Here is a 26,258-nt window from a genome sequence, read left to right as displayed (position 1 = left end):
TGGAACCACATACATTAGCACCCTCTGTAATCTCAGTGACGATCTGTCAGACAAATAAAAAGATGAATTTTGATTATTTCCCTCTCACAAAAGATGTTTAAAGGGTTTAAAAGTCTGAAACAGCTCATCTGGATCTTTTAATTTGAAATTTGAAAATTTGTGTTTTTATCCTTCTCTGACCTTCAACCAGGAAAGTAAAACACACATTAATTTGATAGTGGAAAATAATGACAGCAAATTAATTAATCCTGGTTTGCATTTATCTTGTGAACCACTTTCTGATGGACCGACACCTAACAGGACAACTTATTTTTAAGTTTTTTAATAGAACAGTGCAACAGAGAGGTGAAACTTTTTTATTTTTCATGTTACATATTAGGTGTATCAACGCAGAGTATACATGTACAAATGTAATTTCTTCAAAAATACATCAAAACTGAACTTGGACTTGACTACTAATCAGAAAAAGAAGACCACGTCTCCCAAAATAAATGGTTTTTTTTTTCTTTAATGTAGATGTTTTATTTCCTCCTGTTTTGTTTTAAACTAATCTGGTTGATTTCCACCAAGAGTACAACCTATAACAAGCACTTGACGGGTATGGACATACCATAGAAAACACACAAATACATTCATCACCATCGCCTAGAAAGGTTCAACACACTCCTCCCTAATAAACTACAGTCAAATAGTCACTGAGGAGGATGAGAATTGCAATGCAATATTGTCTTACTGGACAGGAGCTAATATAACAAAGAGGTTGCTATTTAAATAAAATCTGAGCATTTTGCATCAATTATAACTGCATAAATGTTGTACTAGTCTTTTTATTTTTAACTAAACCTGTAACGCAGTCTTTCTTTAAAAGATAGAACTGACAAATGTGCATGTTGTGTAAGTTTTATCAAACAGATTGCTGAAATAAACCTCTGTATAAAATATAAACTCTGAAACCCGCACAACAGTTTTCTAGATTTATGTAACCTGTTTGCACAAAGATAAAATCCAACTTTCAGCAGCTCCACTTCACCTCCATAAACATATTTAAGTAGATGGGACGTGAGCAGTCAGGCCTCAGCTGATGCATTCGTGCTTAATGCCTTGTTTTAGATTTAAACCATAGACTGTTAGTCCCTGGAAGAAAACTATGGTTTTAGTATGGAGTGTCTTATTTACCTGTACTGTTGTGAACAGTATTGGAGTGGGAGCGCCTTTAGCTGATCTTTATGACATTTAAGTCCCATCATAAACAGACAAAAGAAAAGAAAATTCTTTCAAATAATTCCACTGTGATGACTTTAAATGTATGCTTTGCTAAAATGTGTTTATATACTGTTTTGTTGTTTGGAATGTACAGTAACATCACAGTCCTGTTCGATTAAAAAACTCTCTTCAGCAGCGTAACTGGTCCGTCTATGCACACGTACACAAAGGTTTGGGGGTCACTTTGAGTACTCCAAGTTGGGGGTTTTTCCTACAGCATAAGATTGAACATATGTTGTAAATGACAATTAAGGATGAATGAAATCACTCATCATAAGTGATTTATGAGTTTGTGTAGATGTTGTTGGAAGATAGGAGTGACACTGAAAACTTACCACTGTACTTCTACATAGATTATCTATTATAAAACATAAATTATTAATGATCGATTATTCCCTTAATTGTCACAGATAACATTACCAATCGGTTGCATTTTATATAATATCACAATCTTCTCAAAATTCATGCATTATCTAAGGGAACCCCAAACCTTTGAGGTACTGTTGGATCTGTCAACAACGAGCCTTCACTTGTATCAGTATGGACTCATTCGTGTCTTTTCACCGTCTGATTGGCCGACCCAGTCGAGCAGACCAATCGGCAGGTACACACCCTATATAGGCACTATGCAACCACATCAAAATAAATAAAATAAAGTTGTTCCATCATAGCAATATATTGTGAATATATAATTCTATCTATAAAACAAAAGCCCTCTTGTGGCTCCTATTTCTAAGACATAACAGTAGTCTAAATGTAAATTATGTGTGACAAAATCTAACATAACAAATAAGTATCCCCATAATAACATGTATACAATCTCTTATTAACATACTGTGATGAAAAAAAAAACATGAAAACCTCCAGAGAATTTGTTGTTTATAGAGCCAAAGTCAAATCCTTCAATAACGTACTCGTCAGTGAGGCATTAAACTCCCCCCAACGTAGTCCAAAATATAAGCCTGTCTGTAGTACTGTGTCCATTAAAAGGTTACTGCTTTTTCATGCACAGCCAGCAGCCACCAGCAGGCTGTCATAATGCCTCTCACTGATGAGAGGGCCATTCGTCTCTGATAACATTCTGGGCTCATTTTCTCGCTGAACTCCACGTGAACATTAACCACGAGTTGATGAATGAGCAATTAGAAAAGCGAAAGCTGATGGAAGCTTGACGTCTCATTTCTTGGATATCAGTAGCAAATGCTGTTAATAACTTGATAAATGTTTGTGAGCTGTAAAAAGTACAAAAAGTTTGGGAAGCTTTGTGAAATATAAATAAAAACAGAATCCAGTTATTTGCAAGTCTCATAAACCCATATTTTATTCACAACAGAACATAGAAAGCATAATACACATACTGGTTTAAACTGAGAAAATGTTACTAGTTTAAGAAAAATATATGCTTATTTTGAATTTAATGGCAGCAAAATATGTCCAAAAAGATGGGACGATGTTGACTGTGAGGCATCGTCGCTTCTTTTAACAACAGTGAAGAACAAGAACTGAGGAGGCCAGTTGCTGGACTTCCAGGAGAAGAATATTATCCCATTTTTGTTTGATATAGAATTCTAGCTCACCAAAAGTCCTGACTGTTCTTTTTCATACCAGTTGCAAACATATCAAATGTTTTCAACTGGAAGTCTTCCTGAGCCCAGGCTGTGACTTCAATGACAGACTCTTGCCTGTTTTAATGCAGTGTCACCTGAGGGCCTGAAGATCGCTGTCAACCAATATTGATTTTCAGTGAGATTTCAAATTATATATATATATCTATATAGATATAGATATATGGTGAAAACTTGGCCCGTTTCTTCTGAGAAACTCTTCCTCTCTAAGATGCTCTTTTTATACCCAAACATGTGACTGAGCTGTTGCCACTTAAAACCTAATTAGTTGCAAAATGTTCCTCAAGCTGTTTCTTTTAGTAACACTTACTTTTCAAACCTTTTTTTTGCCCCAATCACAACTTGTTTAACCCTTGTTGCCGACATCAAATTCAAAATGAGCCATTTTATTCATGAAAAGTAAAATGTCTCAGTTTAAACAACTGTGGGTTTATGAGATTTGAAAATCATTACATTTTGTTTTCATGTACATTTTACACAGTGTCACAACTTTTTTAGAGTTTTGTAATTAAATGTAGTAAAACTTTATGGGGCCTGCTCTATCAGTTTAGTGATTGTAATCCTCAGATGTCCAAATACTTTTAAAAAAGAAGCAATTTTCATTTTACAGAAAATAAAAAGATGTCAGAATCACAATATTTTCAAATTAATGAATCATCATCACATCATACTATCTAAATATTAAAGTATAGTTCAGAGTATTTTAGTCTATGGTCATTTATATTTAGCAGCATGGAGCAGCAGCGAGACGAAGCAAAGTATACACAATAATAATAACGGATATGACACTGACTCTGGAAGAGGGTTCCAAAGTAGCTTGCAGATGCACTGCAACTATTGGCAACTTGAACCAGTTTAAATAGCACGCTGCATTTATATATTTTATGAGAAATGCCAAATCAAATAGATGTGTGAAATAGTGGCTGAGCTCGTCCTCATGACCTGCCTGTAGTAATATGGTCAAACTGTTAACAAAGCGGAAAACAATTTTCACTTTTTGGCAAAATTTGATTCTCGTTTCTGGTAAATCATCAAATTCTTGTTTATTATCACAGTAATACTTTTTCTACCTGTTCTCTTACACATTTCCTGTCATTTTGTGCATCGAGTCAAGCTGTATTGTACATTATTCTAATTTAGTGGGCAGGAACAATTAAATGGTGTATTGTAGGTTTTTTGCCAAGAAATAGTTCCAAATTTTAGGAAATACGCTTTGTTGTTTTCTTACTGTGGACATCCCACAGAAAAGCGGTAGTTACCATCTTTGCACTTGTACATTACATTTGAAGCTACACCCAACACAAACTGTTCCTAAAACTGAGCCATAAAATCTTAAAATAAGCATGCCAGCGATAACATTTAAATTAATGAGCTTAGGATGGATGGTCAGCTGTTTCTCTCTGCTTTTTGTCTAAAGTGACTCTAACTCCACTCTTTTATTTGTGATAACTAGGTTTCAACACAAAACTGAACCAGAACAAAGTAAAATAAGTATATTTGGGGGTTTCTGACTGTTAAATGTTGAAATTTCAGATATTTCTTTTTAAGCGTGGCCTTTTAATTACAAATATTAATGTGGTCCAAACACAGATAAAATCATCAGGAGGTTTACACATTTTCCCTCATCATTGTAAAAGATGATAAATGCAAAGGCATATTCCAAAGTTAACAGTACAAATATCAGAGAAACACTAGCAAAGAGGGACATTTAGTAACAAGTAGTGAGGTTATAATGATGTAGAATTAGAGGTGATGCTATGAGAGCAACCTGGATTTGCAACGTGTAGAATTTTTTTTCCTTTTTGTTTTGTTTGTACTTTAAACACTGCCACGTATTACATACACAGCAGTTCTGTGACAACTGCAAAACAGTCATTGTGTCTCTAGTTTACGCTCTTTGTCTCAGTACAAACTCACGTTCTCCCACTCCACCAGGTACTGCACCTTCCCGTCAGGTGTGACTCGTCTCGCCAGGATCCTCACTGCCTCCCCTCCTCCCCAGCTCCTGGCCACTGTTCCGTCCCCACCTCCCATTCCCATTCCCGGTGCCCCGCCGCCGCCACCTCCTCCTCCTCCACCACCGCTGCCACCTCCTCCTCCTCCGCCTACACCACCTCCTGCACCCATGCCAGCCTGATAAGGAGGTAAGTCACGTAGAATGAGGGGCTCCAGCTGCTTCTGCCCCAGCTGGTGTTGATGTTGGTGGTTGTGCTGGTGGTTGTGATGGTGCTGGTGGAGGTGGTTGTGGTGATGGTTGCTGTTGGAATTGAGGGGGTATGGGAAGTATGTTGGTGGTAACCTGCAGTTGTCCTCCATGCTAGGAAAAGAGAAGGGGAGGAGTTAGGAAAAGAGGATGGATTCATCTGGATGGAGATCAGTCGGTCCTTCACATATTTTATCTAAGAAAAAAAAAATTAAATATAGTATTAGTGAAGTTCGTAAATAACCCATATATTAATATTAGGTAGACTTTTGGTTTGTGTCTTCTTGAATCGATGCCGCTCTCACTGCTCTCATCACTCTTGCTTGCTGCGGTTTTTTTTAATAATAATTTTGTGAAAATATGTCACAATCGCCCTTTTTCTGTTCCAAAGTCATGGTACTAATAATAGGCCAAAGAAAGTGTTAATGCAAAACAATATTACAAACATTACATTACAGCCAAGTTAACCTGTGAAGTTTGGGGTATAAAAATTACTTTGTTATTTTATCCTACTAGATATTTGTGACCAAACTCTGTGCAGACAGAGAATTAGCAACCAATTTGCAAAGCTGCATAGTCAACCATGTATCAGCCAAGGATCTAAACACTTACCCCATCAATAGAGGTTATTACCAACTGAATAGTTAATTATGAAGTTAATTATAGATGTAAAAAAAATAAATGGTTGGCAAAGACCAAGTCAGTTTTTGATATTTTAGATAACTGTATTAAAGATATTATTTTAAGTTACATTAAGTTTATTCTGTTATGTATATTTTATTCTAGTTCCTGATCTGTAGTAGTCAGTAGTATGGTTTTATGAGAAAAACATTTAGATTTTTTAACTTGTATATAAAATACCAACTATGGACATGAATTGAATATTAGCACTAACTACAGATTCTCTGTGCAGAATAAGAGTTTCATGGTCAGTTTAAAAACCGTAAAATAACCTTGCTGTCTGCTCCAAAAGAGCCAAAATTTAACAACTAATTAATTAATTAATCAATTACTGTAGGTTTGCGCTCAAAAAACCCAACAAAAAATTATATTAAGAAATCTACAGTTAAGTAATATTTAAATAACTTAAAAATATTTTATACCTGTATTATAAGAGATACAAGATGACAACAACTGTGTTTTATCTCAGAACTATTAAAACATTTGTAATAATGAATGGTCAACTAGTTCCTTTTAAGTTATTTATGTAATTTTAGATCAGAATATCAGAATCAGAAAAATTTATGAATAAATTACATAATTCTGAGCTACGTGCCAGTCTTTGCTTTGGTGTTAGGCCAAGAAACAATAACTGTCAAGAAAATCATTGATAATTAACTTGAAAAAACCAGAATGACTTCTTCTTCATAATGAATCTCTTAATTGTGAGCACATAAAACATTTAGCAGATTTTCATTTATATTCTCTTTGTTTCATACACAGGCCTGCGGTGCTTGTAGTGGTTTATTTTGATAACTTAATCGATAAGGGGGGCTGCTCAGCTGCACTGGGAAGATTAAAAATTTGTGCTGACCGATAAAATATGTAGTGTGCGCACACTGAACGTCAACAAACGTGCCACTCGGTGCTCAACTGTCAAATGTATACGATTGAGGGATCTGTCTAAAATATTTGTATACACCACATATATGTTGGCACTCACAGTGCCCCCAGGCAGTGCTTATGCAAAGGTGTTCAAGATTGGTCCACTCGTCTAGAAAGGGAACATACAAGCATATATACATACACTACATTATAGTATGACAAGTTACCCCAGACAAAGTCAGCAGTGAGCCACTATATAAGATTTAAGTCTAAATATGAGGAGGTTAAATGAGAAAAACCTGTTGTAGTGATGGAGACTCCTGGAGAGTGTTGAGTTCCCATTGTAGGTGGTGTGGTATAGGGCATACATCCGTTTTGGAGGAGAGCTGTGAAGGGGATTCAGACAGGTTGACACACAATTTCCATCCAGCTGGGTTTATAAGGAAAAGAATTTATTTTAAAGCCTCTTTGAAAAAAAACAACAACACTTTTGTGATTTCTAGCCTTGGAGTTATTTGTTTCAGGTTACTTACTTTTCTGCCACGGAGATTTCTACTGCCTAAAGAATATGATGGAAACAAGGTTTTTGACGGGTTCCTCGTGTATTTTCTCATTTTTACCTTTATCCGTGCGGCCCTGTGCTTTTCATCTGACCCAACACCCTCAAAGGCATGTTTGATGGCATCAACAATCTTATCATGTTCAAGTGAGTTCAGCTGAGCTCATCTGAAACCGGATTTGGTCACTTTTATAATCATAACCTACTTTTATTTACCTTTTTCAACTTACTATAATTTTAAGACTACTATTTCAGCCTGACATTATTCAGTTTAACAGCTACTTAAGTATTACGCGTAGCAACTAATTTTGCTTGATTAGCCCTCATCGTCAACAAACAACTGTCATGGTCCGCGCACCTCGCCAGCTGACGTCAGCTCTCGCCTCTGCTCTCTTTCTCTCTCGCTCTCTCCCGCTCTCTCTTTCTCCTGCCGGGGCGGAGCTTAGTGTGGGCTCCCGCCCCTGGCCCACGCACCTGGGGATGATCAGCACACCTGCCACTGATTATGAATTAGTGCTAGTTAAGATGGCGGACCTGCGCTACTCGTCGCTGGATCGTTGAGCCATCAGCGTCAGTCGTCCTGCAATCTGCAAAGTTTAAGTTGTGAGTACGCCTGAACCTGGAGACTAACTGTTTATCTGTATGTGTGTAGATTCCCCCTGGACCCGTTCCCTGTGCACTGTGACTGAGCGTGAGCCAGAGTGGTGGTGGAGAGAAGAGGAGCTGTTTGTGTTTAAGAAAGCTGTGTGGAAATCTTCCCTCCCTGGACTCCTGCCCCTTTCACTCCCGGACCCTGGAACCCCGGCCCCTTTTCCCCAAACACCTTTGTACATATATTTCACTGTGGAGAGCACTGTAAATAAATGCACTCTTGTTTGAAGGAGTTTGTGGTCTGCGCCTGAGTCTGCTTTGCTAGCCTTGACAACAACTTTATTTATACTGTTAGACAACAATATTTTATTACATTTTTCATTTTTTAAATGGTATTTATTCATTTATTCATAATATTTAGCTAACAATTTGATAACAACTATAAACCCATATCTCCGCCTTCAACTATTCATCAGTATTCATCAGCCAATAGTTAATTAAATATAACTTTTTACATAACTACTCTGTTTCAAACGTTAGATAACACTTGTATTTGTTTATTAATACTATTAGCTTGTAATTTTAACTGTCACGCATACTTTTAATAAGCTACAGCTATTAATGATTCACCCTTTAACCATTACTGATAGTCCATTACTTTAAGTGACGTTATTCTTTTTGACTCCAAAAGGTGCAATAATTTACAAAATGAGTGCTGTTTGCATTCAATAAGACCTGAATCTAAAAGTCCAAAAAGTCATCAGGACAGTGTTTACTGAGGTCACAGACAAGAGGTCCAAAGTGTTATTTTTCCCATTGGCTTCTCTAAAAATGGACATCCTTTTGAAACCAGATGAGTCACCTCCTCCTCCTAGCCATTATATTTGTATTATTATAAATTATGGATACTACTTTTTACACAGATGAAGTGAGTTTTTAACTCTTCTTACATCCATTAATAATTTACCTGAGCAGGAACAAAACTGTACAACTGAAAACTTCTCTTATTCATGAATAATTCACCTGAGCAATAAAATGTTACAACTCTTACCTCAGGTTAAGCTCCTCCTCTGACTTCCTGGAGTTATACAGGCTGGCCCCACCCATGTAGCCATGGCAACATGGCAGTAGCTCAATAGGGTTGGCAGCTACTGGGGGTGGACATGCCTGGGCACAGAAGACACACACAGATCAGCTTGTGTCTGGATGCCAAGATCACAGGAGTCAATGAAGCACTCGTACCTCCGTGCTCACTCATGCATTAAGTCAATTCTGCACAGGGAACGTTCTGTTTTATGACAGATACGTCTAGAGACAGGTGAGCATGCTGAAAACCAGAGTGAACACATCTTAAAACTGAGGGGACATCCATCCTGAAGGCTTTTTGCTATTCTTACAGATACAGAACAGGTTGATTTCCATTTCCTTGCACTGCCTGATGACAAAAACGGGCAGATATACAGTGGTGTAATAAAAAGTGCTTGCACCTGACCTGATTTCCTGTTTTTTGTCACACTTCAAAGTTTCAGATCATCAAACAGATTTAAATATTAGACAAAGATAACCTCAGTATATTCAAAATGCTTTTGATTAAAGGAGAACGGTTATCCAAACATACCTGGTCCTGTGTAAAAAAAAGTAATTGCCTTTCTGGTTAAATCATGAACTAACTGTGATTAACAACATTTACTAGAAAGCTGAGCTCAGTTTCGCTAAACACACTCAGGCCTGATTGCTGGCAGACCTCTTGGATCAAGAAATCACTTAACTAGAACCTGTCTCACAAAGTAGAAGCAGGCTAAAAGGTTTCAAATAGCGACACATCGTGCCACGATCACAAGAAACACCGGAGAAGTTACTGACATCTATCAGTCTGGAAAGGGTCACAGAGCCATTTCTAAGGCTTTGGGACTCCACTGAACCACAGTGAGAGCCATTATACACACAAACCTTGGAACAGTGGTGAAGCTTCCCAGGAATGACCAATTACCCCAGGAATACAGCGATGACTCATCCAGGAGGTCACAAAAGAACCCAGAACAGCATAAAAAAACTCCAGGCTTCACATGTCTCATTTAAGGTCAAAGTTCACGATTCAACAATAAGAAAGAGACTGGCATCCAAAACCACTCCGGACCAACAGGACCATAAAGGCTTGTCTCACATTTGCCAAAAAACATCTGGGAAAATATCCTGTTGACTGATGAGACACCTTATGGAAGGTGTGTGTCCCATTATATCTGGCGTAAAAGTAACACAGCATTTCAGAAGAGGAACATCACACAGTAAAATATGGCGGTGGAGGCTGTTTTGCTGCTCAGGACCTGATTTTTGCGGATGATGTGGTTCTGTTGGCTTCATCGGGTGAGGGCCTCCAGCTCGCACTGGAGCGGTTCGCAGCCGAGTGTAACGCAGCGGGAATGAGGATCAGCACCTCCAAATCTGAGGCCATGGTTCTCAGCCGGAAAAGGGTGGAGTGCCCACTCCGGGTCGGGGATGAGTTCCTGCCCCAAGTGGAGGAGTTCAAGTATCTCGGGGTCTTGTTCGCGAGTGATGGGAGAAGGGAGCTGGAGATCGACAGACGGATTGGGGCTCCGGCTGCAGTAATGCGGACGCTGCACCGGTCAGTCGTGGTGAAGAGGGAGCTGAGTGTAAAAGCGAAGCTCTCAATTTACCGGTCGATCTACGTCCCTACCCTCACCTATGGCCACGAGCTGTGGGTAGTGACCGAAAGAACGAGATCGCGGATACAAGCGGCGGAAATGAGCTTCCTCCGAAGGGTGGCTGGCCTCTCCCTTAGAGATAGGGTGAGAAGTTCGGCCATCCGGGAGGGGCTTAGAGTAGAGCAGCTGCTGCTCCACATCGAAAGGAGCCAGCTGAGGTGGTTCGGGCATCTGGCAAGGATGCCCCCTGGGCGCCTCCTGGGCGAGGTGTTCCAGGCATGTCCCACCGGGAGGAGGCCCCGGGGCAGACCCAGGACACGCTGGAGAGATTATATCTCTCGGCTGGCCTGGGAACGCCTTGGTATTCCCCCGGACAAGCTGGAGGAGGTGGCTGGGGAGAGGGAGGTCTGGACCTCTTTGCTTAGGCTGCTACCCCCGCGACCCGACCTCGGATAAGCGGATGAAGATGGATGGATGGATGGATGGACCTAGAAAACTTGCTGTGGTAATTAATGATAAACACCATCATTTAGAAACTGCATTTTGTGTTGACTTGTGTTGTCTTTGTCTAATATTTAAATTGGTTTGATGATCTGAAACAATTAAGTGTGACAAACATACAAAACATAGGAAACCAGGAAGGGGGTAAAAACTCTTTTTTTTTCTTTACATCACTGTATCTTTAAATCCAAATAAATAACAGGATGCCACATCATCAAGGCTCATCAGACACAGCAGTAGGATGTCTCCCTTAGACGCATCATTCCATAGCACATCTCATATTGCTGCTCTGCGGCGACTCATGACCCATGACAAGTAAAAACATCAGAAGATCATCAGAGCCATCAATCACTGGAGGCATCATCTCGGAGGATGCCACCTAAAGATTTCTCATCACTGGACTGTGACATATAGCACCAGAGTGAGCCCATTATCATTCCCTTCTCCAGCATTACTATTAGGATGGGATTATTATTCAGTGGCCTTAGTCGACATCTGTGCCTTTAAATGGATGTGCTCTGTCAGTGCTGGACTGTCAAGGTGCCAGCGCCACCTGGCCAAACTGTAATTGACTGCAAAGTGCACTTGGAAGTGATCCCAGGATACGCATATCAGCATTCCTTCCCATCTCACTTTCCACAGTACAAGGAAGCAGCTCCTCCAAGACGGACGGGGATTAGCATCAATCAAACGGGGCACAATGGGGCCTGGATGTGCCAGAGTGGAAACGAGTGCTCTGCAGAGCGTATTGTTCCAGGATTACTGTATGTGCACATACATGGATGACTGATGTGTAGGACGACAAAGTACAATGAGCACTGTAAGAATGCCGTGTAAAAATAGTAACCACCGCATGTGATGTTCCTTGTTTCCGTGCAGTCCGCTGGGAATTGGATTTGATGATCAAGATAAATGTGGCGCTGAACTGCAGGTGTTGATGAAATACATGAGCAGCCAAGATTGGATTTGAATTATACATTTTAACTGAGCCACATACACTACACTTCATCTCTCACGTGCTAGCCTTTATGCGAACAGCAGACTGTAAAGCATCAGCAGGCTTTCAACATACAGCGAAAGGGAGAAGAAAAATATGACGCACTGAGCTGCACTGGGTGTAAAAAGACACAGACTGAGCTCGACTGTGAAATGAACCTTCATCACAGTTTCTGACTGACAGGTTATTTGGATCGCAGAGAGCTGTTTACCTGGATGCATGAAAAAAAATTTAAAAAAAGGAAAAAATACCAGAGAGGTTTTGTTCCCCAGACCTCCTCCCCCCTTCCCCTGAGTTGAAGACAGAGGCACTGACCTGTGTCTCCATGATGCGACGCTTTGATTTACGTGACTCTGGCCCCCCCACTCTCCTCTGGCAGGGTAGCGACAATGGGCTGAAGTGAGCAAAAAAAAACACATAAATAAGTATACAAGGATACACACAGAGACAGAGTCCCTGTGTGCAACACTTAGTTTTTACTGCAGTGTGATACAGAAGAGCAGTGAGATGATTGTTAATACAGACCAGCCTAAACATCCTTTGTCTGGCAATCTGTTTCTTCCTCTGTGCTTAAAACTGACCTTGTTTATAAAAGCTGCAAAAGCTAAAACTGCAAAAGCGTCTCCCAAAGGATGAAATCTCCACTGCATGCTTCCATGACTGGCCAGCATATACTTGTCATTATACTATAATTAGAACTTTATCAGTCTTAGGAATTGAAATGTGTCTTTTGTCCTAAAGGCAATGATAAAGAAAAGACCGAATAGTCATTAAATGAAGAGATTTATCCTTCTCGTAGCGTGTTTTTTTTTTTTAGCAAATAGCACGGCAGTCTGGTCAGTGGATTATAAGAGAGTATAAAGCTGACATTCTGTTGTAAGGAGGATATCTTAGAGGATATCTTATGAAGTGTTAATATAAAAAGGTTTATATTCTGGGGAGAAATAACATTACAATCTGCACATATAACTTTAATATTTCTGGTGTGCAAGCTGAAATTCAATAAGAATCTGTTTGCAGTACTTTGCAGAAAAAGATGACAATTTCACCAAAGCCAATTTAAAGAAAACCATGACATTAGTTTTAGAGCTCAATTCAGTCTGGGTCACAAAAGAAAGGGTACATATAAAAAAGAATTACAGTAAATATTGATGTGTTTTTTTTTTATCTCATAAGAGCTTTATTTTCTGTACTCGGATTAACTCGTGAAAGTGGCCAGTTTTGTATTTTTCTCATGCAACACAATTATATGAATTATGTATAAGAAAAATACACGCAACAAATACAAGTCACGAACACAAATCATTATCATTTTTACAATGATAATGCTGATATCTGATGTGAATGGTGCTATTAGACCACGGCTCACACGACCCAGTAATTGTTTAGATATCGTCCTCTGAGGTGCATGAATATCTAAATGAAATGTTGTATGTTAGAAAAAGTCTTTGCTCAATGTTCAAGGATGCTCAGATGGTCATCTCCTCCTGTCAATCAGCAGCACAACTTCACTTATAAGATCCGGATGGTTTAATAAATATTATCCTTCAATATTGAGCTGATTGGGAGACAAATCTGAAGACAAATCTTTGAAGGTCTCAGCGTACCCAGCAGATATCTCGAACAAAACTTCCTATTCAGTCAGTTCAGATCGTGTTAACTATCAAAAAAGCTAAATTGCTAAAAGCTACAGTGTTTGCAGATTATGGATTCAAATATATAAGAAAAATGTAAAGATATATAAAATATAGAGCTATGCATAGAACATTCTTTCCTCAAAATCTGATATAAAACACCAACTTATATATCAGCCTTTACATGCCTCCCCAGCTTGGTGCTACTAAGCAATCACATCCCATGTTGCTTTAACAAAATAACCAATTGATGTCTTTTGTAAGTACTTTAAACCTAATACTGAGAACAATGTCCATTCAGATGTCTCAAATGTCCGTCAGTATCCTTTAATATCTGCTTTCTTTACTGCTGGCTCCCTCTATAAGATGAACAAACGATATCTCTTAAAATGGATGCACTGCTTAATGCTTCTGATGTGGCTGGCTGCTCATTTATAGAAAACTGACAAAACTAGTTGAACCAACAAACCTGCTGTCTGAGCAGAGGGAATTTGTAGAAATTTGGGTACGCAAAGACAATGCGTGTTACATCTCTAATATACATATCTGGATTCTGTTCGGATAAATTTTAAATTTGTGTTTCATAAATGATACGATGGTTTTGTGAAATGAAAATCCTCCCTTCAAGACTGCTCCACTCTGCAAATGATTCCATTGTAATTCAGTCTCAATACGCACCAGCTAAGTACTAAAAATGATTTATGATGTCTATGAAATCTACAGGACACGTGCAGATGCATGTGCACACACACTTGGGTAGATAATCACACGAAAGCACGCAGGGGAGCTTTCTGCTCTTTTAGGAAAATATTGAGACGCTGATACTTGTGCTGCTATATGAAAATTGCAGTCTTTTGATTCCTAAGTTAATTGTTCATGCATAATGACTATATGCCCTGTGGGAATCTCACAGCTCTTACTGAGATAAGAGCCAAAAATGAGAGACAGTGTCCTTACTCTGACCTTCTCCGGTGCGTGATGTTGATAGGTGGGTCGGTGATGAGCGGCGACGAATCGGACGTCAGCGGTGGAGGGGCTCGAACCTGAAGCCCAAAAAGACACTTTTTCTTCTTGATCTCCTTTCCAGAGACAAACCTGGGAAACACGGAAAAACATCTTCTGTCTCCAGCTGGTTCTTAAACTGTATCATCACCTTACATGTGTGTGTGTGTGTGTGTGTGTGTGTGTGTGTGTGTGTGTGTGTGTGTGTGTGTGTGTGTGTGTGTGTGTGTTTCTAGCAGTCCTCTGTGACGTCAACATTAAGCTTTAAGTTGTGTAACACAATGTACATATTCTCCTGATGAAAAATTTGAATCAGGAGCATTTCAGAGGTAGTGACTGCGTAATTAACTTGTACATAATTAGAGCAGAGTCTGCCTGGAGAAAACTGCTGTTTTTTGGCCACAAGGTTTCTCTGTTTTTTCAAATATTCAAAGAAAATTTGCTCATATTAACTGCTAGACTGTTTTTAAATAATTAATACCAACGATTCCTGTCCAGCTAGACCAAACAAGTATCAAAAAGTTGTACTTTTAATCTGGTCTAACTGGCAGCCATAGTTCACTTGCTCTGTATGCAATACACCTCGCCAGTTTGAACCTGCACGTCCAACGCTACTACCTTCAGTGCACTAAGAAAAGTCTTGTATTCATAAAGTGCTACTCATCACTCCAGTCATGTGTGGTTGGTGTTTATTCTTCTCATCATATGCAATGACTTACCTGTCCTTGTGGGAGTTCAGAGCGTTGAGGAGATTGTGACAGCGGTCTTGCCTTGGCGTGTCAGAGAGCTGGAGGACAGACAGGAATGAAAAATCAAAGCTGTGTTTACACAGTAGGTGACCACCAGACAGAAAACCTCTAATGCATACAATCACTTTGTTTTACAGTTTCTGACAGCAATAATGTTGTTAACTACTTTGGCTATATGGCTAAAAATCCCTGTTGTACATGTCAAATTTGATACTAAGAACAACTTAAAGGAGAACTCAAAACCTCAGACACAGAGACAGGAAACTCTTTACCTTCCTGCTTATTCTCCTGGGGGGGAAACTAGACTTTTTACATGGTGCTATGACTTTAGCACAGATGTTAATAAGAGATGACTGATTCCTTATGAGGGATATTTGTCCCCCAGTAGGATAAATGAACATATAATAATGATATATTTTTTTAAAAGCCCATCTAAATGTGATAAATTGTAGGGACTGTGATCTTAAATTCCCCTGTATGCAAATATGTGGCTATAGTAAGCTAGAAATACTGGATAGATGTAAAAGTTGTCGTTGAGTAACTAAAATACAACATATGTTTATATTCTGGATGAAGAGCTGAAACAGTTATCTAAAAGCACTGGATAACCTGTTGGAAAATGGTTGAAATATGTATCTGAAACAAAGGATAAAGAACTGAGATAGTGAGCTGAAACACTGTAAAGTTCAAATGAATAGCTAAAAGTAGCTAAGTGCCAATATATCAATCTGTGAATGAAATACTAGGAAATATTATAAAATTAACCAATGACAATAGAAGTTTATTTTTCAAATTAAACTGATTCTTGCTAGACACATGTTGCAAGAATGAATGAAAATGTTTGAAAAATCCATAATTGGTGCACAAAGACAAAGGAAACTATGAAAAACAAAGATGGATTCACATGTGAAATACAGTAAAAAAAGACATTCAGATTTACGAGAGGAGTACTGTACTAAAAACAAACCTACAAAAACTGTTGAGTAAACAGTTTGTTTGCTTCATTTCTTATAAGCAATGTATTAACTGTTGAAATAGTTCGCTGAAAATAATCAGTGGACATTTAAAATGGTTAAGCTGCACAGTACTGCATATGAACTACTCAACGCTTTAGCTCAAGGCAGCTAACCCATTCAAAACAGTAATAATTGTCACTTGGTGATAGTGGAGGAGAGTTCAGTTAATCTGATACGGCTGTGGGGGTCTATTGGCCAAGTAAGGTCACTAACCGCTGTCCTAGATCAACACTGAATTTTTAACTTGGTGTTCTCCTTTAAGCTTACATAGAGGTCATACATTTTTAACTTTAATTTTACTTTAATGCTGGTTAATAGGCTTTAAGTCTCAAATGTAAGAAAAAAAAAAGCCTGGCAGCATTTCACATCATTTCATCATGGTCCTGAAACAGGGAAATATCAATACCGCGCCTAGCAGCAATGAGTCCCAATTCTCATTGGTGAAGGACAGGATTTCATGGTCAAAATCAAAGTATTTCCTCTTGCAGCACAGCGAGAGATGGTAGAGTACTAAATGAGCCAAATCCACCCTGCATTTCAAAAGAGTAAGAGTCCGTTACACAAGACACAGGTAAAATGCAAAAACAGCACGGACATAAACAATCAATATTTGGTGTCATTTTTTGTATATTCTTTTCAATGGACACAATTTATATTAATTTGTGTGTCAACCAGACGTGATTACCAAAAATGGGTGGAATTAATTCTTTAAAATGTATTTTCTGTTTCTGTTCATATTCATTGGCTGTAAAAATGTCAGTAAATATGTTACAGTCAAAATGTCAAAATCACCAAGTCATGGGGAGTCTTTGGATTGTCTCTGGTCCCTTTGTACATACAGAGCACTGGAACTGATAAAACCTAAAACAGAAGAAAAAAACAAAAATTCAGACAAGCATCTCAGGTTATTCCTAAAAAACCATTTCTTTTACTCTTGATGAGTTTGTTTGTGTAATAGTTACCTATGGCAAGGAGGTCATGTAACTTTTTTTTTAGGGTTATGATAACAGAGAGGTGGGGCTTCACCCAAAACATAAGTGATTTGGTTACATTTCACTGTGTGTTATACTTGTATAACTATACATGTGACAAATAAGGAACCTTGAACCTTGTGTTTTGGATCACAGGGACACATTAGGACTGTTGAATGATGAAAAAGGTGCATTTGCAAAACATCTCCATGAAATTTTTTTTAAAAGGGAGGGGAATTTTCAACTCTGTCAAGAGGTAAGCATCTTTATTATTATTTTTTTTTACAAAATAGCTAATCCTTTTGTTTATTATTTGCAGAATCAGTATTTCTTTTTGTATCTAGATATATTAATCCAGGGAACTATGTTACGTCTTGTTGAGCTCTTATTAATAACTTCAAGTGATTGATACGTGTGGGGTTTTTATTCTTTCATTTTCAGTCATGTAACAAAGGTCACGATCCCCTGCCGTCTGTGTCCCCCTATCTCTGTTCTTCATGTTTCATTTCAGCACTAGTTATTTATCTTTAGTTCCTGCTTTACTTTGAAGATTTGCTTCATTATGTGGCTTTTTGGTTTGTTTGATTTTTAACTTTCTGCTCTTATCCCCCTCCCTCCTTGGTGATTATCTGCCCTGCCCCTATTAGTTTTACACACCTGTGTCTCATTTCTAGTCACTGCTGAGTGTGGATATATATTTCTGCCTTCTCCTTGTCCGCTGTCAAACTGTCTGTCTCGATTCCTCACACCCTTCTTTTTGGAGCCAATGACTTGCTTTTTCTTGAATATTTTGCCATCTTTGGCTACTACATTTGCGTCCTCTCGCCAATCTAGGACATAAATCTTCACAGTTTTTCCACATTTTTGCTTTCCTTGCTATCTATAGATGTCTTCTCCAGACATTTTATCATATAAATCAAGCAGAACTGGAAATAAAGGGACAGGTGTATCGTTTTTCCACTATAATAACATTCTGCCCCGAATGACCCTGAAACTGAACTCACACAACAACAACACTGTGTGCATCTGTCCTTCTATATGCATGAAGGTCACTGGGTAAGATGAAGCGCAGACATGGTATGACAGCGGTGCATGCTTACTATTCCAACTGTGAGCTCAGTCTTCACTCTTCCTCCATCACCTGCTCAGCAGATGTTGTACCAATCCGGCCTCACTCCCCCCGGCTGTCAATCTAAATCTAATCCCTCCTTTTTTTCCCTCTCCTCTTCAGACAGGTTCGGCGGTAACACAGTGTCAGGAAGGGTGTGAAACCCAGTTGGCTAGCACAGATGGTTAATGACAATAATAACTTAATGGATGGACACATTTTATTACACGCATGGGATGCAGCCTATGAAACCACACAGTGATCAGCAGCTTGCATATCCACCCAGCATCACATCTGAACTAATAGCTGTGAGGTGATATGCCTGCTTAGTGTCTGTCACCGTCCCTTTGCTCTCAGTATGTAATGAGCTGTTGTCCTTGTAGAGCGAGTCACAGAGTACATTAACAGGCACACTAATAATTTAGTCTTAAGCTAATTAAGGCACTTCTCTGATGAGTGAAGCTGTCATGTGGACAACTTTATCTGTTTACCTTAAATAGACTGTTTATCTGCTTATCTCAAATAAACTGAGACAATCAGCTAATTAATAATATTGATAGTGGATTCACACTTTGCTATGAATCTGTTTAAAATAACAAATTTTACTGTTTGCTTCCAGTTTCGTAAATGTGCAGATTTTTTCTCTATTTGTATATTTTTAAGTAAATATAAAGCATATGGAATATTTGAGATTGCCTTTTGAACCACTGAGAAGCTGTGCTACATGTGTGTCATTCAACAACAACGAAATAATCAACAATAGCAAATGTATGCCGAGTAGAACACAGGTACTTTCTGTGCAGGGTAATTACATATCTAAAGAGGCTGGATCTAAAAGTAAATGATATTTGGTGAGCAGTAATAATGAAAAAACAATGTAAACTAAGCTATGCTTACGCGATCCAATTATAGATCGTGACTAATACACCGCCTTAATATTGATGTTGACTGTTTATTAGCAGATAAGGAAAGACAAAGAGGATTAAAAATGTCTTGCTTTGTTTTTCTTAATTTATATCCTTATCGTTAATTTAAGTTTCAAACATTTTGATTGAGTTCTTAATTGAGTTGTTATTTATTTTGATTTTGTCTTTTTTATTTGTTAAAATGTGCATCATTGCTTTACTGTTTTTATCAAGCAAGCCAAAAAGTTTTTTGCAGTCATATAATTATCAGAATTGATGTACCTTTACCCTCAAGTATCAACATCTGCTTCAAACGTCCAACAAAATCTAACAAATAAGTTATAACCCTCCCGGGGAAAGTTTTAAAAAGTGCACATAAACAAATGCATTATACTGTAATGTGTTAGCTGCACAAAATTTCAACATAATTATGAGTATACTGTCAGCTTTCTGCAGCGATACCCTGTAATGTACCTGTCCCCATACAGCAAAGGCTTGGTTAGACACTGCGTGCAGGCCTCGTGGAACCACTGACCACAGCTGCCACACTGTAACATCTTCAGGTTCCACCTGCAACCCAATCACAAGAAAGAAACAGCAAGAGAGACTTTAAACACACAAATGAATGAATGAATGTGTCCAGCAGCATAATTGAGCGATGGCTACCGAATGATGACTGCAGCATTTCATAAGACGTATCTTGTGGTCCCACGACTCACAGTTGGGCGTTTGCTTTATTCTACTTGAGGTACTACATAAGTACTACATAGGAGCTAGCCAAACACAGAGAGTGCATTTAAAAGATAGCTTGGAGTACTTTTATTTTATTGATTGCATATCTGACTTGATCTTTGATACATAGAATTTCACTCAAAGAAAGCCAGTTTCAACTGACTGAGACACGTCAAATGCACTGCGTGCGCTTTATAAATAACCCACAATACGCCTTTGAGATATCTGAGTTCAAGCTTTGTGGGAGAATGAAAAAAGTTTAGGAGCATACACAAAGTGTACAGTCAAACTTAAAACTGGCCTCTGCAGTGTCACTCACTCTCCAGGTCCGGCACAGTAGCAGTAACACTGCTGCTGATTGGTCAGGTGCTGTGGGTCCCAGTCCAGGGATGACAGCTGATAGGGTAGCCGAAGTTTCATAAACTGCATGAGCCGGGCAAAGCGCCCCCGTTTGAGGGCCCCCCCTCTCTGTGAATACAATTTGAGGACAGAACTGATTGGTTTGCGACCTCTGAAATCACTGTCATGTCAGAGCAGCGAGGGAGACGGATCACATGCGATGGGGAGAAGGATATTCGTTTCATTTTATTGTAGGTCAGCTGTGAGAGATAGTGTCCGAGGAAGCGGAAGTCTGGACAAGAGATATGGACATTGACCGATTGACAATTAAGCGAGTGCCTTCTCATCTCATATCTACAGAACTGGAGCACATGTGATTGATTGACTTTAAATGTACTTTTCTCAACTCCAGTGTAGTTTTTCAGCTTCATAGCTATTGATTGTTCATGATTTCACTGACATAATGTAGAACATCTAATACTCAAGTCAATACTGAGAGAATTAGTGCGCTTTTACCTCGAATAAACCCATTACCTGCCACACACAACAGGGTAGCCGCAGCACAGCTTGATATATTTGACTGGATTTCTCCTATATTACGCACTGAATGTTTTTCCCCCCAGCATGTGAAACGTAGAGATTAGCCGTCTGACCTTGGTTGCGACTGCAAAGACACATTGCCGACATATCCACGAATCGCTGTCAGCTTCCGGTTCGATGGTTGGCGTGTGACACTCCGGATGATAACCTGTAATGGGAGGAGGAGGCAGAGCGTTTAATTCGTGTTTACAAGACACACAGCCGGAGTGACAATAATGACAGAGCAGCTCCATGTTTAGTGCCAGTTTGTTTCAGCTGCATGAAAAACATTTCACTTACACTATTTGCATTTAGAGAGAGAAACGTAGCGAATATGTTTGTCTGCTTTTTCCTCAAAAACAAACTGTCAGAAACCGTGTATGCATGACAGAGCTGTGAAGACATGACGCTAAGATTTGCTGTCATTGCTGTGACAGTTTTAAAACTTCCTCCCACTTGCACTTCAGTATATCGTAGCTTAAAGGTCCAAATGGAGTAAAACACTAAAATGCATGACCTTCACTGTGCAGAATATGCATGTGTAGAGGTCAACACTAGCCTGCTACTTTCTGAAATCTTATGAAGTGGGAAAATTTCTCAGTCCTAACTGAAAATAACACTTTAAGACAGCCACATGTGAGCATGATTAACCTTTCTGAAAGTCAATCATGGTCCATCACTTTGTACCTTTTTAAAAAAAAATATGTATATATATATATATATATATGCTTGAGACTAATCCTCACCCCTGTAATATCCTGATTTGCATTCATAAAACTCACAGCATTTACACGAGAAAGACTCCCCTTTATCCTGGGGCTGGGGGATCAACTGCCAAGATTTTAAGGCTTGTAAAAGCTAGCAAAATTCCCAACTGTTTGTGAATTCCCATCAATTCCTGGAAGGTTTCTATGCTACCTACAAGTTCCCATATATAGTCACTAGATAGAGAGAGGCAAAACTCAATGCGGTGTATTCAATGTAAAGAAGTGTGACGAAGACACATCAAGCTTTCACTGTATATACACAAAATTTCATTTAGAGTATTGCACATCTTGTAATCTGCAGTTAAACCTTTAAAAATCTTACTGCGTGCATTTTTCAGCAAGACAGAAAAAGAAGATGTTATTTTAGGATTGCTTAACTATGCAATTATCAAATTAGCTGCAAATTATTATTCTGCAAATTAGTATTTCCAGTTCTTAAAATATGTCTGGAAGGGATATTTAAGTCAGCAATAAACCCCAGAGAAGTTTTTTTTTCTCACTTTGTTTCTGGTTCCGATGCAGGTGCCAGCGACAGTATTACTTATTTCTGATATGTGGTTTTCTTTTTATAAGTGTGGCACTTTTATTTACCATAATGTGTCAAACGTTCAAGGTCAGTGCAGGAACTGGTGGAGCACCACCATTTGACAGCGTGTGATGAGGTGTGCTCCCTTACCGTGGCGACATTTAAGACAATTTATGAGGGGTTCTTTAAGAGGCGGAGCGTCACAAATACAGCAAACTTCTTCCACTCCAGCAGCAACTGAGGCAAACAGAAAAAGACAGAGAATAGCAGGGGAGGGGAGGAAGGAAATGTGAGAGAGGAAGACAGAGAGAGAGAAAGCAGTCAACAGCATTAATTTATGTATATTGATTCACATCCTTGCCACCTCATTGATTTCAGTGTCTCCTGTACCCTTTCAGATTTCACTTCATTTGATGAGCGGATATCCAGCCTGGTCCTAACAAGTGTCCAACTTCCCCTTTCTCTTGATGTTAGGTAGAGTGGGGGTGCTAGCTCCCTGTGGAGTCTAATAAACTCTTAAATAGACTGTAATATACCAATTACATCTCAACATGCCCCCTGTCAGAATACTCAGAGCACTCGGTATCATAACCTCAAACGTAACTGAAATTTCTCTTCTGCATTTTTCTTTGACAACAGTTGAGAGATCTTGAGAGAAAAGGCACAAGATTTGAACTTTTGAGCTCACAAGAGGAACAAATCAGACGAGCATTCATTCAACTCCTTCAGCAAAATCTGAGAGTGGAAGCACCACCTTTACTGCAAGTTCATCCGAGCATCTCTGTGTTCAAAAGCTCAAACTAGATGCATTTTTAACCCAACAAGTACAAAGTTCTCTCAACAGGAAGCTACTTACTCTTCTTGCCGAAGGGAGCGGGAGGGGGGGAGGAAAAAAAGGAGTTTTTCTTACACGAGTGAATGTCCTTTCTCAGTACCCAGAACTCAGAGTTGTCCTCAAATCTCACCAGACAACACTGCTTCACTCCATCTACCTGAGAAGGAGATAGCAGGTGAGCGGAATGATTGACAAAACTAAATGGAAGTCTTTTCAAATCCAGCCAAACACATTCATGCACATGCTGCATACACACAATCAAAGGTCTCTCTGTCACACACAAGCATACACACTCATACATGCACTTACTCTTTTCACATTGCCGAGGTACAGTAGTCCATCACTCCATCGAGCCAACACATCATCTCCTTCACTTACTCCCCCCATCCTGAGGAAAGAGACAGAGAGGGGAGAGAGAGCAGGGCTCATGTGAAATGGAAATCCGATTTATTCGCTGAATACTTTGCTGCCATTGCTGACAGAGGGGTTTATGGCCCCGGCATTTCGACTGCTTCTGAGACAGGCGGGCTTCAGTGCAAAGGGGTTAAAATCTCCCCCCCTCCATCCGCCTCCTTTTAGACTAGAGCATAGCGACAGCCTGTATCCACCACAGTGAAAGATGAGAGTGAGTACACAACCAGAGAGCAAGACAAATGATTACTGCACACATCAAATACACATACACACACAGAAAAAAAACACTGCATGATGACTACTGCAATACAGTTTGACTGAATGAGCAAAGATCACAGTGCAGCTACTTGAAACATCTTCCCTGCACTTTGCTGTTGTCTTCCCCTCTCCCAACATCTTAAAAACTTGAATAGATGCATCAAATGACTCTGCAGGCATTATCTCTGCACATTGAGCATTTGTTCCAGTGCATGCACTCAAGTCAAGACAGACGCAGGATGCATTACAGTGTATGTAGCCTTTTGTGAGTCAGAAGGAAATCAGACAAATTTCGCTGAAAGCTGGCCGGTGAAGGGTACCTGTCAAGTCGAACTCCTTTCCGTCGGGGTCACAGTGATTCCTGGACAGGTTGGACATGAAATGCCCTCATCTGCTGTGGGTCTCCGCTGCCCAATTACTGCCAGCTCGGATGCGCAGCCTGCGTGTTTGCAAAAAGTGGATGATGTGCATGTATGTCCCTGTCTGTGCCAAGCGCCTGTGTGTGTCAGTCAAGCCGTCAGCGAGGAGGGAGAGGAGGAGGAGGAGGAGGGGGGACTGACTGTCCGTCCGTCTCTCAGTCTAGTTTGTCCGTCCTCCGCGGTGCCGTTTCGTCATGTTCCCGTCGCTTTTGCTCTCAACCCCCCCTCTCCGTCACCACCTACTGATGCTATTAAGGCGGGTTTGTCAGAGCAGCACCGGAATCAAGCCGCCAGAGACGCCATCATCCCTGCCTCTCGCTCTCTACCGACTTGTTGTGACGCAGACATAAAACACCAAGATAGAGTGGGAGGGAGATACTGATAGAGGGGGATCCAGAGGTGGCGGGGGGGTCCTCCGCGAGAGCACCTTCCTGTGTGAGAGATTGACCCTAAATCGCTGTGACAAGGTGGGATTGTAATTTCTGAGAAAAGAAAGGAGGGTGGCGGTGCGCTAAAAGCCAGCGGAAGCAGTGCGCCCGGTGACAGGGGCCAATTAAGTAGCCAATTAGTGAGTTTAGCCGCCTCATTAATCGGTTTCAAACAAGAAGGGACCGGACAAGTTTAGGAAACCGGTGGGAAAAGTTTTCAGCAGTAGAAGCTGAGCAGGAAGATTAAACTGTTGCTTTTCAGTGCTGATTTTTAGCCGCTGCCTGCTAAAATGAACTGAATTTTGTGTTATCGTTCTTTCTGTTTTACTCAAGAATTTTGGGATAACATTAAACATTATTTAGAAAACACTACAATGGGATCCCAGTAGATTTAAAGCATATATGAGCTCAATGACTTGCAACACAACGTCACAGAGAATTACTTCCCATATAAACCAGATCTTACAATTTTATCTAAAAAATAAACTCCAAAGGCGACAAATATCCAGAGGCCATCTCCTCTGGGCTGTGATGTCTGATGGCTCACAAAAGAAAGAAAAAAAAAAACACATGAACAAATGCACAGTGTCCCTAATTGCACCAGTTCCAGTCATACATCCAATGCAGGCTGCTTCATTGAGTTCAGTCTTGAATGAACCATGCACGTTGTTGAGTATGTAGGGTTACTGAAAACCTATTAACCGCTTCAGAAAAAGCAAACATCGGGGGGAAGCTGCTTCCAGAGAGTCACAGACACGTTATTAAATTGTAAACAATGCTAAATCACACCGGGATTTAGATTACTCTTGCAGTTAAATTGCTTTAGTCGAACGGCGTGTTTTGCTGCTTTTGGCTGCAGGCTCATCCATCAAATCCAAGGTTGTGTTTGTTTGTTTTTGCTTTCTTTTCTTGTTTATGTCTTGCACATTACTCACACCAGTCGAGCGTGTGGTAACACCGCCGTGCGGTTCAAAATGGCCCCTGGCAGATTAAAAAAAGAAAAGAAAAGAAAGAAAGAGAGAAAGCGTAAAGTGTCATTTTCCAAATGTGGCCGCTGGGTGGCGAACAAACACCAGAACAGGAACTCTACTGAATCAGGCCTCTCAGTCTCATAGACTCGCAGGATCAGAGTGAAGTTCGAGAAAAGCCCCAGAGTTGTGATGATGGTGATGATGATATGAGTAGGATAATAAGAAAGGAAGAACATTTAAAGTCCTCATGGCTCGTGGAATCTGTAATGTCGAGACTTCACAGGTTCTAAGACAAAAAAAAAGAAAAAAAAAAGAAGCTGAAACCTTGACATCATGGGTTTTTATTGCATGTGATGGGTGTGTTGTTTCTCAAGTTCCTTTCCGTGTCACAATTTAAAATGCATTTGCCATTACAGTCACACAGTAGCTGTTGCACTCTGAATGGTAGCATGGCCTACTTGTTACAGATGAAACCATTCATCCTTGAAGGAGCAGAGAAGGCAAATACTAACATTTAACACTACAGCAATGCACTAAAAACAGCATTAGATAATTACTTAAAATATGAAGCTAAACCTAAAAGTGTCTAGACTAAATGTCATGGGCCTGGGGGTTGGTCTGTGGGCTTTGGGTGAATACCGATCAGCAGATGAGTTCA

The 26,258-nt window shown here is 39.7% G+C and overlaps 1 protein-coding gene across 2 annotated transcripts; it reads right to left on the bottom strand.

The window, feature by feature from the left end:
• Positions 1-342: 342 nt before the first annotated feature.
• On the bottom strand, positions 343-24,605 carry phf1 (PHD finger protein 1). 2 transcript variants are annotated; one of them, XM_085472260.1, is made up of 15 exons: positions 24,103-24,605; positions 23,420-23,498; positions 23,186-23,267; positions 22,426-22,512; positions 21,057-21,151; positions 20,384-20,532; positions 19,807-19,902; positions 17,141-17,209; positions 16,755-16,878; positions 15,303-15,370; positions 14,539-14,676; positions 12,263-12,341; positions 8,838-8,953; positions 6,936-7,022; positions 343-5,205 (listed from the first exon to the last, which is right to left on the bottom strand). In XM_085472260.1, exons 2-15 carry the CDS (start codon positions 23,495-23,497, stop codon positions 4,791-4,793), a joined length of 1,683 nt encoding a protein of 560 aa, XP_085328386.1. In that variant the 5' UTR covers position 23,498; positions 24,103-24,605; the 3' UTR covers positions 343-4,790. The 2 variants fall into 2 exon arrangements, with proteins under 2 accessions (XP_085328386.1, XP_085328387.1); XM_085472261.1 differs by having other exon boundaries at positions 14,545-14,676.
• Between the last annotated feature and the right edge of the window lie 1,653 nt (positions 24,606-26,258).

Source organism: Copadichromis virginalis, linkage group LG11, assembly GCF_057382275.1.
Source record: "Copadichromis virginalis isolate Kocher_CV1m ecotype Utaka linkage group LG11, C_Virginalis_male_GT1.1, whole genome shotgun sequence".
In the NCBI taxonomy this organism is placed as follows: domain Eukaryota; kingdom Metazoa; phylum Chordata; class Actinopteri; order Cichliformes; family Cichlidae; genus Copadichromis; species Copadichromis virginalis.
The sequence above is the reverse complement of the archived record's forward strand: the minus strand, read 5'-3'. Positions and strand labels throughout refer to the sequence as shown.